At 55.6% G+C, this 14,485-nt stretch overlaps 1 protein-coding gene across 9 annotated transcripts in view; it reads right to left on the bottom strand.

The window, feature by feature from the left end:
• ZMIZ1 (zinc finger MIZ-type containing 1) overlaps positions 1-14,485 on the bottom strand; it is a 242,727-nt gene that overhangs the window by 14,751 nt on the left and 213,491 nt on the right. For 8 of the 9 annotated variants that reach the window (XM_017865212.1, XM_017865205.1, XM_017865207.1 and 5 more), the window contains 8 exons: positions 8,936-9,050; positions 7,649-7,866; positions 6,494-6,692; positions 5,239-5,529; positions 2,694-2,876; positions 1,639-1,716; positions 747-921; positions 133-274 (listed from right to left, as the gene is read on the bottom strand). In XM_017865212.1, coding sequence (XP_017720701.1) covers positions 133-274; positions 747-921; positions 1,639-1,716; positions 2,694-2,876; positions 5,239-5,529; positions 6,494-6,692; positions 7,649-7,866; positions 8,936-9,050 — 1,401 coding nt within the window. The remainder of the gene's footprint in view (positions 1-132; positions 275-746; positions 922-1,638; positions 1,717-2,693; positions 2,877-5,238; positions 5,530-6,493; positions 6,693-7,648; positions 7,867-8,935; positions 9,051-14,485) is intronic. The other variant, XM_017865211.1, reaches the window with a different exon arrangement.

Raw genomic sequence — 14,485 nt, 5'->3', positions numbered from 1 at the left:
ATGATGCCGAACACGTGAAGGTGACAGAAGATGCTGCCACCACCTGCCCAGGGCCACACTCAGGCCCAAGGAAGCCATCCCGGGGGACCTCCTTCATCCCGCCTGGGCTGGCACCCCTGCCCTGACACGCACCTCCACATCAGCGTCTGGTGGACCGTGGGCCGCAGGTGGAACACATGGTTGCTGACAGCCAGGTTGTGCTCCAGGCGGAAGGGCTCCAGCACCACGCCATCCCGCACAGGGAATGTGAGCCGCAGCTCGTCATTGTGGTTGGCTGGGGCGAGGAGAGGAGGTGGGTGAACCATAAGCCCCAGCTGCCATGGGTTCCTGGGCTGTGGGTGGGACTTGCTCACCCTGGGCTGCACGCTCAGAGGAAGGCAGGGGTGTGTAAACAGGGCCAGAGACATAGCCAGGCCAAGGGCATACCAGTGAGTCATGGCTTCTTTGATTCTATACGGCCCCACCCCATCTACTCATCCCCTCTTCTTCCACCCGCCTCCCTGCCTCCTTCCATGGCTGGGTACAGATTTTCCTCCCAGCCTCCAGGCACCCAGGCAGCAGTGAGAAGGGCTGTCTGTAGGCAGCCCACCCCTCCTTGAATGTGTCCCTGGGTATCTCACCTGCTCTCAAGTCTCTGTCCTTTCTGCATGCCCAATCCCCAGACAGCCTGACTACTAAGCCTCCTGCTCCCAGCCCACTGGGGGGCCCAAATGGAGCTGCCCAACAGAGGGAGGTAGGGCCCTCACCTGGGGGTGGCGGCAGAGCGCTCATATTTGGCTTGATGTCTGGCGGGAAGGGTGGTTTGACGTCTTGGCTGGGGGACAGGTATGGAGGGATGCTGCTCCCAGGGGTCATGGGGGGTGTGGGGTTCCCTGGAACAGGCGAGTGGGGGTAATTTGCCACAGGAACTGGCCTGGGAGGCTGGAAAGAAAGAGAAGACACACGTAGGTTATGGGATCCTGGAGACAGAAGGGGCCATGGCTATGTACATACACTGCACTCACCCCAGGGGCCGGGGGCCATGCCCCTCGGGAGGAGAGCCTCCACCAGGGAAACGCTTCTCTCTCACAGATCTCTGTCCCGCTCAGAAGACAGCCTTGGGAAGGGCCTTCCCCACCCTTCATCTGGGTCTCACCACTGAGCTCCTGTGTCAGGTGCATGTGGAGACCCTTACCCATCCATGTGACAAATGGGGACACAGAGGCACAGGGCTGGGGACTTGCTCAGAACAACCCTTGGAGGACAGGACAGCAGGAATAAAGCCCAGGCCTCCTGTCACCCGACCAGGTGGGCTTCAAACATCACGACTCAAGGCCACACCCTCTATGCCTACCTCATCAGGGTCCCCCAGATGGAGTCGGGGCCTGCAGAATCTGGGGCCCAGGTTCCCCAGGAGCCCCTCTCCTTCTTCTTGTTTTCAAGACTAGCCAGGCTGACACTTTACCCTGGGGCCTACCCCACCTGGAGCTGTGGATTCTCAGTCCTGATCATCTCTGTCCCTGGCACAGGGGACCAGGGAGTGCACCCCCACCCATGGGCCCCTCTGAATGTCCAGAGAGGCTGGAGCAGGACCAGTGAGAGCCTTTAGAGGCAACAACTGCCTGTGGCTTAGAATTTGTAAATTAAATCGGAACATACCCTGTTGACATTCCCTTGGCTGTAGTTACTGTAGCTGCTTCCCGAGAACGTGTTGTTTTGTCCATTAAACTGCTCTGGCTGTTAAAACAAGATAAACAACGCTGAGTAGGGGGCAGAAAAGCCATCAGAAGTCCGCTCTCCCTCCGGACAGTAAAATCTGCCAGGAGCATAGGGATGCTACAGGGGCCCATCCACTGCTGGGCTGCGGAGGGAGCGGGACGGGACAGCTACACCTCGGCGACAGCATTTTGCCTCTCTCTGTCCCTAGCTATTAATTTAGCAGAAGTTACAAAAAGAGCAACACCTAATATGCTGAAGTTGGAGCAAAATGGTAAACCTGTTCAGTGGATGGCCATAATAAATTAGCATGATTTTTGGCAAATAACTGTAAAACAGTAAAGTGTCTTCTTTACTCCCAAGAACATATTTTATAATAATCCTAAGGAAAGGAAAGGCTATATGCCTAAAGATACTCATCATAGTATTATTTCTAAAGTGAAAAATCAGAAGCAACCCCAATACCTAACAGAGGGAATAATAAAATATGATATGGTGATCTCAGCAGAATATTAGGCAGCCATTAAAAGTAAAAACTCCAGGGGCTCTGGCAGCAGTATCATTCTTATTATTTCATGTTAAGTAAAAGGTACAGATTCAAAGGTACAGCTGTAATAACAATTTTATAACATGTTAGTGCCCACCTGCACATAGAGAGATGAAGTTTAGAATGAAATGTTAATATATACAAGGTGTGTGCTTTTTTTTTTTTAAATAAAATACATTGCCTTTGTTATTTTGTGAGTGCCATGAATAAGAAAAGGAGAAAGAAAAAAACCCATCATCTGAGACCAATGAGAATAGGAACTGAGAAAAGCCACTCTGACATTCTGGCCACCAAACTTCTCCCTGAACACATGGGGACGTTCAGAAATCACCCACGCCTTGCTGTCCTTGGGGCTAACACACGCAGGGTCAGAGTGATCCCGGTGGAGTTAGGGGTCTGAGGTGGTTAGTAGGGAAGGGGCCCCGTGGGTGGTGGCGAGGCTGGGACTGACCTTGTAATACTGCCCCATGTTGACCGTCGGGGGCGGGTACTGCCCGGAGCTCGGCTGGCTGGGCATCCTCTGTCCCGGGTAGTTGGGGGAGGTGAGTGGCCTCGGGGGGTTGGGGGTTGGGTACTGGCCTGGCTGGGTGGGGAACTGGCTGTTTGGTCCATATTGCTGGTTTCCATAGTTGGGCTGTGGTGGGAGAGAAAGGAGAGGGGAAACACGTTCAATGTTGCCAATGTCACATAGCCAGGTCACCTGAATACCGGGACGGGGCCCGCCTCTTCTCATTTGCTCCTGCTATTTTCCACCCACAAAACCAGATGATGCTTGAGCTCGTTCTCGTCCTGACATCCAGGGGCATTTTGTTCTGACTGTCCAGCTCACAGGCCACCTTCCCTTGAGGCCGTACTTCCTGGAGCACATGCGCCCCCTGAACTCCAGGGACACTTTCAGAGCCTCTTGCTCACACCATTATGAGGGGCCTGATTCTAACTCCCCTGACCTTTGCGTCTCTCCTGGCGCCTGGGTTAGGGCTGTGCTCCCCAATGGGCACACCCAACACACTCAACAGGATGAACTTCCACAAAGGAACCCCCTGTGCCCCTGCATTCTGAGGATGAACCTGGGTGGCATTGTCCTCATACTCCCCTTGGAGCAGCACACACACCTAGTGTTCAGTTCTGGACCATCGACAACCTGCCACCTGTGCAGGAGGTGGGAGAGCCAGGTTGGTGAAGGAACAAGACAACTTCTCCCAGGAGAGGCAATTTAGAGAAGAGAGAGCACCACCACCCTCTAGCCACCTTCCCTGTCTGGAAAATCAGGTGACCCTCAGGGCCACATGACATCCTGTGAGTCAGTGGTTTCTTCTTCCCCATCTGAGTGGCTCTCTTGCCTAGAGGTCCTGCTGGTGGCTGTGCCCCAGTGCCTGACCAAATGCCCACAATGCTTACTCAACAAATGAATGATGGACTTGGGTATAAATGTCAGAGAGTGTCAGTGTGGAAGAATCTGCAACTCATGTTGTTGTAACATGGTGGCTGCTCTGGGTGACAGTAAGGCACCAACCACAGGAGGTGCAGAAGACGTAGCTGGTGCCTACCTGCCGCCTACCTGCCCACCAAGCTAGAGAAGAGAGTCCTCTGTGGGACCAGATGACCCAACCCCTGTCCTAAGGTTCCAACAATTCAAATACTGTATGAGCAAGCCATGGCAAGGGGAAGGAAGGCCAGTCTTCCCAGACAGGATCGGGCCACACAGGCTGTCACTACCCAGTGCTGTAGCTGGGTAGCAGCAGCATTCTATGAAAAGGATGATTAATTTAGTAAAAATACGGAGAGCCTTTGGTGTGCTCTCTTTAGGCAGGCAGAGCCATGAGCATGACACTAGTGCAGGTGCAGGGGTGACACTAATGACCAGGAATTCCGCTGAAGCCTTGTCCGAGATTGCTGCCTTTGCTGTCAGCTAACAGATGCACCCCCAGCACAGCCAGAGGGACACTGGGATTTTGGGCACAGGGTGGCTGAGAAAAGGCCTAGAAACCACATGGGGGCTGTGTGCCAGGAGAGGTGCCAATAGCTTGAGGCTCCCCCAAACTCAGGACCCAAGAGCCAATGGTCTTTCTCTGGCCAGCATCGTTTTCTGAGGGTTCACTTGTGACACCCTCTCCAGGAAGCCTGCCTTCTCTGACTCACATTGAGTTCTGTGCAGTCTGCTACGCTTCATTCCCTGGTGAGTCTCAGCTCAAAACTTTTCTTTCCTGCTAAAATCTCACTTCCCAGAGGGCAGGAGGTATGCATATTACTTCCCTAAATCTTCCCCAACACCTTGGCTGAGCTGGCTGTGCAGCCCAAGAGGCAGTGCCACTTCCTATACAGTGACCACGTGTGGATGGAAACAAGAGCTAAGAAACACGCTGCCTGCCTTCCAGTTACTTCCCCGATGGGTCAGTCCTTTTATAGACTGGAAACAGCTGCCTGCCTTCCAGTCGCTTCCCTGACGTGTCAGTCCTTATAGACTGGAAACAGCTGCCTGCCTCCTAGTCACTTCCCCGACAGGTCAGTCCTTATAGACTGGAAACAGCTGCCTGCCTTCCAACCACTTCCCTGATGGGTCAGCCCTTATAGACTGGAAGCATTTTGTCTCAGCTCTCTTTCTTGGAGAGGAGTTGGGGAAGTCCTCATGTGGGCAGGAGGAACTAAACCCAGGTCACCCAGTTAGTGGCTGAGCCAAGACAAGAGTCACTACAGTAAGAGGAACTGCTGCTTGCTGAGCGGCGGCATAGGCCAGCCCAGGGCCAAGCACTTCACGGACATCTCCTCAAGTCCCTCAAGCAGCCCTAGGAGGCAGGGTGACTGGCTCGAGGTCTTCCAGTTGGGAAACAGTAGAACCAGGTCTCAAACCCAGAAGCACCTGACCGCTAAGCCCCTGCCTCTTTGTCCGAGTGTGCTGGAGTCCAAGACACACCCCTTCCAAGGCCATACCCACGGCCCACATCTTCAAGCCCAGGTGTCCCAGCTCCCACCTCCCGGCCTCCCACTGCTGCACTCACCTCTCCAGGGTATGGCCTCTTTATGTTCTGAATAGGAAGGGACTGGGGCCGGGGGCCCGGGTAGGTCTGCTGGGGCATCCGCTGCCCGTGCGTGCCAAAGGGGCTGATGCCGGGCGGCCGGGGCTGGTTCATGCCCATGGGAGGGCCGCTCATCCCCGAGGGCGTCATGCCAGCCGCCATGCTCGCGGGGTTCATGCTGCCCCCCATGGAGGCAGGCCCCCGTGGCCCGGGCTGGTTCATGAATTGGCTGTTATACGCCTGGGTGGGACCCATCTGGAAAGAGGAACAGACCTTCAACGGGAGAAGAAAAAAAAAAAGAATAAAATGCCACATGCATTGAAAGTGCAGGGAGGGAAGGGTTGGGGAGGTGGAGGGGTGGGGAGGGGGCACCGTCCTGTGCGGCAGTGACTGGTGACCAACCAGGCCCTAGGGGAGCAGGGTCCACCCAGGCTCACTGCTGCCCTCTGCAGCCGCACAGGAGAGATGCAGCTCTGGGGTGTTAGGGGATGGGGTGGGGCGGTCACTCCAATGCACAGGCAGCATTTCCAGGGAGGGAGGCAGGCAGAAAACCAGGAAAGGGTGCAGGGACAGGGAGGGGTATGGGAGGGTGGAGGTAGATGAGGGTGGAGGCAGGAGCCCGACTGAGACTGCAGCCCCTTTCCTGGAAGCCCTGGCCCTGCCCTTGGTTCTGGGCCAGTGAAGGCACACCCTCCATCCACAAAGTCGGCCTCAGCCCAGCTTCCACTTCTGTTCCCCCTGCCCTGCAGTCCCCACCTCCTCGCTTCCTGTTCTGCATTCCTATGGCGGCTCCTCCTCTCCTCATCCCTCAACCCATCCTTCAGAAGGTCAGGGAGCAGCACTGGGGGTGTGCAGACCCATGGATAGGGTGACTAGGAGGGCACTGGTCTCAGAAGCAATCCAGGAGACAGATCAGTCACAAGACTAGTTTTAGACATTGAGCCCACTCTTTGGTGAGTAGGGGGCCCAGAGAGCAATGTGGAACTTTTTCCCCATATGCAGTAGTACACAAGCCACCAACACACAAACACCAGCACCCAGATACCCCACCACACCCAAGCACACGGACACGCCCCATTCTAAACACAGACCTCCACATGCTTCCATGGAAGCCCAAATCCACCCTAATGCAGTCAGCTCCCCCAGCATACATGGCCCCATAAGCACTGACACTCCAGCTCTGCTTTCCCAGGGCTGTCTGCTTGGCTGGCTGGGTGAGATTAGTGGGAACCCTTACCGGTCCATACTGGTTTATATCCTTGTTCTGTGTCTCCTGCAGGGCTGCCACAGTGGCCGTGGCTGTGGCCGTAGCTGTGGCTGCTGCTGCTGCCACTGCCGCTGCTGCGGCGGCTGCCGCGGGCTGAGTGAAGTCAGCAGGCGGCCTGGTGTGTGGAGGGATGCCCATGCCTGCGGGGGCGTTAGGACCCCCAGGATAACTGCAGGGAGAGAAGGGTGGAAGACTTAGGTACTGCCTGCATCTGAGGGGAACTGAGAGCAAGCTGTGGGTTGGGAGGGAGAGGATGGAGCTGTACCCAGAATCTAGAGGGCCTCTTGGGATTGGCAGCCATTCATTTGTGCCACTTGGCAATGACCACACTGCTGTGCTCCTGGAGCCCTCAGGGGTGCCTGCACCCTCACTGCATGCTGTCGGGCCCTGGTGAGCCCATCTTCTGAAGGACACCGAGTCTCAGAGCACCTGAGCAACTTGCCCAAGGCCCTCCAGCATTGATGGCAGAGCTGTGGCTGCGGCTGCAGGTGTTTCTGATCCCTGTGTTTAACCACCAGGTCATACTACTGTGCCAACCCCAGGTGAGAAACCCAGCCAGGGCTGGAGAGGGTTGAGGCCAAGGTGGGGGTATTAGGCAGGGCGAGGCGGAAAGAGGAGAATGGGCGCCTCTGCTCGCCTCACACCCCTCCCCAGAGCTCCAAATCCTGTGAGTCCTTGTCCCTTTCTCCCGAGCCAAGGGACTCGCAGTCTGCATAGTTCTGCTTTCACCAATCAGCAAGGCAGAGCAGATTTTCCCAGACCGTTTCACTGTCTTTGGGCAACTGGACCCCATCTATACCTGCTCTTCGACTTTCCCAGTCCAGATTTTCTCAATATCTTCCTATTTATCAATAGGGTCGTTTTGAGGTTTTGCGGAATAAGAATGTCACCCTTCTATTTCCACGAGCCTGATGACTGTCAGATCACAGCCCAGCTGCTGCAGCGCCTTATCTGCAGTCCAGCCCTGCGAGCCAGGGATGACTGAGCCCCTTCAACTCATGGGACAACAGAGGATAACTTCTCAGGGCAGAAAGCGTGGAGCTGGGATTTAAGTGGGACCCTTCCCGTTGAAAGGAGGGAGAGGGGCGGGGTCCATGGCTTCTGCCACGGGTCAGCCCTGCTCACCTGGCCCCAAAGCCCCCACTGCCGGGGTAGTTGGGCCGGCCATACATGCTCTGCTGGATGTAGGGCTGAGCGGGGCCAGCCTTGGCTGAGAACTGCTGCTGCTGCCCCGCAAACTGCGGGGAGTTGAGGCCGGGGTTGCTGGTGGTCATGCCCGACGCCATGGGGTTGCCGCCTGGATTCATGGGGTTGTTGGCATTGGCCATAGGGTTCCCAAGGACCTGTGGGCAGAGAAAGTGGTTGTCACCTAAGGTGCTACCCCATGTAGTGTGGAAAGGAAGGGGGATAAATGAAGAGGGGAAAGGGAGAAAGAACAAAGTGGAGGCAGGACAACAGGGAGGAGGAGAAAAATGGAGGGTGGATGAACTACTCTAGAGTGTACTGGTGATAACAGGCGCGCCTGGGTGGCAGGTGGCGCGGGGGATGAGAAGGTCAGCCGTGTGATGGAACAAGCTGAGGGCATGACCAAGCCCCACAAAGCCAACTCAAGTGGTCCCCAGGGGCTGGGCAGCCCCGTGAAGGGAGGAGAGGCTGCTACTGCGCCAGAGGCCCGTGGGGAGAGCCCTGGCCATGCAGCCTACTGCCCCACAAACGAGCCTGGATGCCAGTGTCTCGTCACACAGGGGCCCCGAGGCCCCTGGCTGCTGCTCTGTGAGGGCCAAGAGGAACCCACTCTGCTAGCTCTGGAGGGCAGCAGGAGCAGGCAACAACAGGTCAGCCCAGTGGCTCCCTCCAGGGTGATAAGCAGCCCTGAGCCTTCCATGTAGCCACAGCTAAGTCTAGCAGAGGTCAGACAGAGGGGAGACCCCCTGACTAGGCAGCGGAGGAGTGGAAGAAAGGAAGGAATGAGAGGGAGGTGGGTTTGACTAGGGCAATGGGGGGTAGGGAGTTGTCAGAAGTCCAAGGCACAATATTTTGATGAAATCTAACTCAGGCCACACATTCAGGGTCAGAGACCTCAGACCTTGGAGCACTGAGGCCAACAACACAGAGGAAGTTCTCCTGTTTACCAGAGCAAATGGGCTAGGGAAGAACCCCTTGCTGTCCGTATGCTGAATGCCATTCCCCCAGAAAGGCCTTAGGATGGGGACAGTCCATGGAGGCTGCCCTCCTGAGGTGGGTACAGAGCCTGCCAGGGGTGGAGACGTGTCCACAGCTGGGTGTGCCCTGGAAGCTGGTCTTCCCAGCAGGGTAGGGCCTGGGAGGGCGAAGGGGGTTGGTATGGCTCCAGGGGTCAAGGGACACTCCCACCTAGAAGGAGCTGTGGCTGAGGGCAGTATAGGCTCTTACCTGGCTCTGGGATGTGTTGGTCACTCCCCAAACCGTGGTGACCACGGAGAGGGAGCCGGGAGGCTGGTTGGTGTTCTGCTGCCAAGGGACAGAGTCATAGGGGAACGACCCATCACTGCAGAGGGAGACAGAGGGAGATCCTCAGGGCCTGGCAGGCACAGACTCAAGACAGGCCATGCCCATCACCCCAACAAGTGACCACAGCTCCCAGCCAGTGCGAGGTAACCCCCATCTGAGTCAGTACTGGACCCCCAAGCCCGTCTCAGTGCCCAGTGCACAACAGTGTGCCCTGCATGGTGACAGGCTGTTCAGAAGTGGCCACCGTTCCCCGGATCACTGCAGAGAGCTACTTCCATGGCTGTGGGTCTCCCCGTAGCCCTGAGTCCACAGGTCATGTAACCGATGAAGTGGTGTGACCTGAGGCCCAATCTGAGCTCCTCCTTCACTGGGGCTCTGACTCCGTGTGGCCCTTTAGGAAGAGCTTGGGCTCTCCAAAACCACCTTACCCTTGGAACTGCTCGGTCCCTCTCAGTGCAGGCTGGAAGGGTCCGAGTCTGAGGGTGTCAGCCCTTCCCTCTGCCTCCCAGCCCTTCACAGCAGCCTGGCTGCCTGGGTCATGGGAATGCAGGCTTTCTTCCAGCACCCTTCCTTCCCAACCCCCAGCAACATGGATGCAGGCCTACCTGCTACACACCCTCTCCTGCCTCCTCCCTGATCTCTCGTGTACATCCCTCCCGAGCTAATCTCCCTCAAACACCTAAGATGCCTGGCACAATTAAAGACCTTTGGTGGCTTCTGGCGTTTATAAGGCAGAGTCCAAACTCACACTTAAGAATGACTTACTCCTCTGGCAGACCCCACCATTCCCTCACCCCGCTTTGGCTCTGTCCTCTCGTGGAGCTGCCTCTTCCCCTAAACACTGCCTCCTCTCTACCAACCAGGACCATATTTCCCCTGCTCCCCTCACCAGGTCCAGCAGTATCCACATTTGTGTACATCTCCCCAAGGAGCTCTCAGACATCAGAAGCAAGGAGTTAGGCTTCAGCCCTAACCTCTTGTGCTTAGGCCTACAGTGAGTATCCAGTGATGCTTCCTACCAACCACTTGGGTGTACAGGAATGAGGTCAGCAGATCCCAGCGAAGGGCATGGCATGAAGACCTGCCAGGGTGCCAGCCCCCAGAAGTCTGGGGATGAAGCTGCCTCTCCCATGACAGCCAGCACTGGCTCTCTGGCACCACCCTCTCACCAAGTCACAGAATTCTAGATGTGGAAGCAGGAGGAGCAGAAAAGCAAAGTGCCCACAGCTGTGACACTGCCTCTACCCAGGGCACACAGGATGTGTGTGTGTATGTGTGTTAGGGAAGGAAACTGGGAGAAGGGACGGGCAATAGGAAGCAGCCTCATGCCTCTGTCTGGCTTGTGTCTGTCTTAGTCACAGGAGACAGCAGATGGCAAAGGTTCTCAGTCACACCTGGGAGACTTGTACCCTAGCTGAGGGGCCAGTCCAACCCTAGCAGCCAGGGCAACTGGGGATGGAGGTGTTGGGGAGGCACCTCTGGGGATGCAAGGAGCCCAGCCCAGAGGGGAGGACTTCCCAGAGGGAGGCAGAGGGCTGCATGACTTGCAGGCAGTAGAGATCAGGGCAGCCAAGTCTCGTGCTCTGCGCCTTGCCCAACTGAGCTCTTGGCAATGCTGGTCAAGTCAGACGGGCTCCTGCAGAGGTGACCAGCCTGGAGGGCAGGACCACGCCACTGTCTGCTCATACTTGCCCCTCCCCTGCCTGGATACCCTCTCCCCTAGATCTCTCAGCCTGGCCAGCCCCTCGCTTTCTTCCTGTCTGAGATCGCTGGAGCGGCCTCCCCTACCCTCCTCGTATAAAAGAGCAACTCCTACCTGACACTGCCTGCCCGCTCACCCTGGTACTGGAATTTCTGTCATGGCACTCCACCACTGTCCTAATTATATATTTATTTGATTACTGTCTGTCTGCCTCTAGAACAGCTCTGTGACGGCATAGACTTTTGTGCTTAGGACCCTGGTGCAAGTTTCTGCACTCAATCTCCTCATCTGTAAAATGGGCATCAGATGACAACACCTCCACTCTACTCTGTGTTTTCCAACTATGGGTCACGGAATCTAAGCAGGTGATGACACCCAACCAGCAGGGGAGAAAAAAGAATCAAATAGAAAGTGATTGAGCATGAGCACACAATAAAGATGAGTATTAGTCCTTGAGCTTCCGTCTTGGTTTTATACACAAATACATGTGCACCTTGGGTCAAGGTGTCGTACGTGTATTTATCGTGGATCTTGGTCAAATAAGCCTGAACACAGGTTCGGCAGCCTAAGTCTGATGTGGCTCAAAGAGGAGAATGCAGTCAGAGGGCTTGCCCAACTGAGCACTGCTCGTGATTTCCGAGGAAACTGCAGGACTCGCATTTGGAGTAGAGGAGCTATACTCAGGGCACTCAATTGGCCAGGCACGATGAGGAGTGGTGGTTCATTGGAGATCCAGATGCCTGGGCCAAAGGTGACAGACGGTGACAGACTCTGCTCTGCAGGTGGCGGATTGGAGACTGGGAACCCAGAGGGAGTAGGCAGTGCAGAGAAACACAGGAAAGCAGCAGTGAACCTGCTCCTCAGGAAGGCTGGGCTGGAACAGCCTCTGTCTCCCAGGGAGGTCACTAGGGACCCAGAGCACCACCTGGTTCCAGAACTGGCACACCAGAATCTCACAGGGAGGATCTACAGGTTATGCTTGTACAAAATGAAGAGGAGATCCCCTGGACACCTGCTGCTCTCAAGACCCATGTCCTAGGTGTGCTGGATGACCAGAGGGTCTCCCGCAACTGAACAAAACCCAAGCCTGAGTGGCTTCTCTCCCCAGAACTTGTGCCCCACAAGTCCCTACCAACCCTCCAGGCTGATGGCCTTCAGACCCAGGTTGCTGTCCTTTGAGAACATGCCTGGCCAGGCTCAGGAAGTGAACCCCTGTGGGAACCCCCGGGGCCGGCAGGGCCCTGTCTGAGGCCAGGGAGTGGGCAACCGCTGCCTTACCACCTCAGCCCGGGACGCTACACAGGCCCACGAACAAGCTCCCAACTGCCCTGCACTCCGTGGGTGAGTCTTGTGGGCGGAAACCAGCTCCTTCCTGTTTCGTCCCCTCTGCCCCAAACTTGGTGAGAAGCAAAGCTAACCAACGTTCCCAAACTGGGCATCCCACTGCCTGGCTGAAAGGTTTGCTGCCCCAGAGCAAAGATGTACACAGGCGTATGGAGGACACGTCCGTGCATACACGCGAGGCCCTGCTGGCATGCTGCCTGTGCACTGGGGAAGGGACAGGCACAGCGTGTGGGGCGGTCTCAGGACTAGCTTGCCTCCACACACACCTGCTGCAGAAGCAGAAGTGGCAGCCGCACCGACGGGACTGTGACTCATCTCATTCTGGGGGAGACGGGCTCCTGCTGTCGCAGAGAAGGCTCTCGCCCCCGCAGGCCCCCCCAGCAGCCCTGCTGATGTGACGCCACTGCCTGCACTCAAGACACCACCACTGGGGGAATGCCTGGTCCCTATGCCCAAGGATGAAGGACCAACCAGACCCCTGGGCTGCTATCAGAAAGGCAGGGCCTGGCTGGGATGCGAGGAGGGTCTGCAGGGTGCCTGAGAGCCCTTCTTCTCTCCAACGAGCACAGTTTAACCTGCAGACATGCTTGGCCTGGTCACAAGTGCTTGGCATTTTTTAATAATTCTGCCCTACTCTGTACAACCCTAATCCAGCATGGCCTGCCCGGTATCCCACCACAAGCTGCTCCCAGTCACAGTCCTGTCCAGCCAAAACTGCCCCAACAATCCTGCTTCACCCACAGAAGCACCAAGGCCAGAAGCCACCTGCAATGTCAGCAGCAACGGTTCAGCTTGCCAAGTGCTCCCTAATGCTGGGGCCTCTGTGCCTCTTCTCAGGCTGGCAAGTTCCATCCCACCTTGAAAATGCCATTCATCCTTTCCAGGCTCTTCCAAAGGCCACCTCCTCCGGGAAGCCCTTGCACAAGGTAGTGAACTCCACTGGCTCTTCGCATTCCTGGCAGGAGTGAGAACCCTCTGCCTTCTCCCTTCTTCCTCAGGAGCTGTCACTGATTTCTTGGGCTCCCTGGGCCCAGCATGATGTCTTCACACACCAACAGGGCTCAGGAAGCCTTTGCTAAACAAAAAAATGTGCCAGAGAGAAACCACCTCTCTGCATTCACCCTTGGAGGGATGCTGAAAATGAATATGTCCATTTCGTTAAGCCTGACCACTGACCACCTTCACGGTGTGTCTGTGACCACATGGCCACTGAGGCCCAGGAAGTGAGAGAAGGACACAGAGGGAAGCGATGAACCCACTGCTCACTCTCTGTATGCCTCAGCAACCTCATCTGTGAAATGGGGCTGATTCAGCCCCTCCCTTCGAAGGCTGCCATGAGGGTTAAGTGTAAGTGCCTAACACATATGAGGCCCAGAGTCCTGCACACCTTGGACACCCTGAAACTGCTGGCTGCCGCTGTTACTGTTGTTCTGATTTACTGAGTGACTTTTAGATGCAAGGAATTTTGTGAAGTGGCCTTCACCTAAGAACTCATCCAGTGCCCCATTAAGTGGGCCCAACAGGTGCCCATCTTAGAAGCTGGAGCTCACAGAGGTAGCAGAGCCAGTCAAGGGTGAGGCCGCCGGGTCACCAGACCATATCAGGCTCATCACCGTCTTAAGAACTTAGGATCCAGCAAGGCAGCGCTCCCTGTCCAGAGATGGCCATGAGGCAAGGGAGCACACTGTAGAGGCCACCTAGAAGCCACAAGAATTCCAAGATGGGCTGCATCTTTCTGGGGGTTCTTGGGGAAGTTGCCTAGCATGAAGGGACAGGGGAGATGTAAAGAAGGGCCTCAAAGGCCAGCTGCAGAGAAAATCCAAATAGTCTTCCAGGAAAGAACTTCTTTATACACTAAATCATCTGCTTTAGCTTGGACTGGCCACGTTGGCAAAGATTCAGGGACCCCTTTTTGAGGTTAATATTCAACCGACAGAGGGAAGCCCAGCAAGAAAGAGGTTCCCTTTGTGGGCTCTGGAGTTAGAGTCTTTGGGGTCAAACCCTGGCTCTGCCACTGAAGCTTTCTGTGACCTTCGACATGTTACTTTCAGTCAGCTTCAACCTTCTCATCTGTAAAGTAGGACTAACCCTTTCCTAAAATACATGAGAAAAAAGTAAAGTTTAGCACAGAACCTGGTAGAAAAACCCTGCTCAACTGCACTTACACCTTTCTCTCCAGTCCTCCAACCAGCCATAGTATAGCTACCCCTGTTTACTTCAGGATACTATGAAGCTGACTTAGGAATTTTTCAAATATGCTACCAAAGGGAGGAGCCGTTTTCATTCCTGTCAACTAGAAAAAAATGTGTTTCTCAAGCCTGTAAGACTTTCTTCATTTTTCTTCTGCCTTCCCTTCTCCAGCCAGCAAACTTTTATCTGTACTTCAAAGCCCAGCCTGCATACTCCCTTTAAGGACTTTCCTAAGC

This window comes from Rhinopithecus bieti, unplaced genomic scaffold (genome assembly GCF_001698545.2).
Source record: "Rhinopithecus bieti isolate Rb0 unplaced genomic scaffold, ASM169854v2 scaffold_81282, whole genome shotgun sequence".
Classification (NCBI taxonomy): domain Eukaryota; kingdom Metazoa; phylum Chordata; class Mammalia; order Primates; family Cercopithecidae; genus Rhinopithecus; species Rhinopithecus bieti.
The sequence above is the reverse complement of the archived record's forward strand: the minus strand, read 5'-3'. Positions and strand labels throughout refer to the sequence as shown.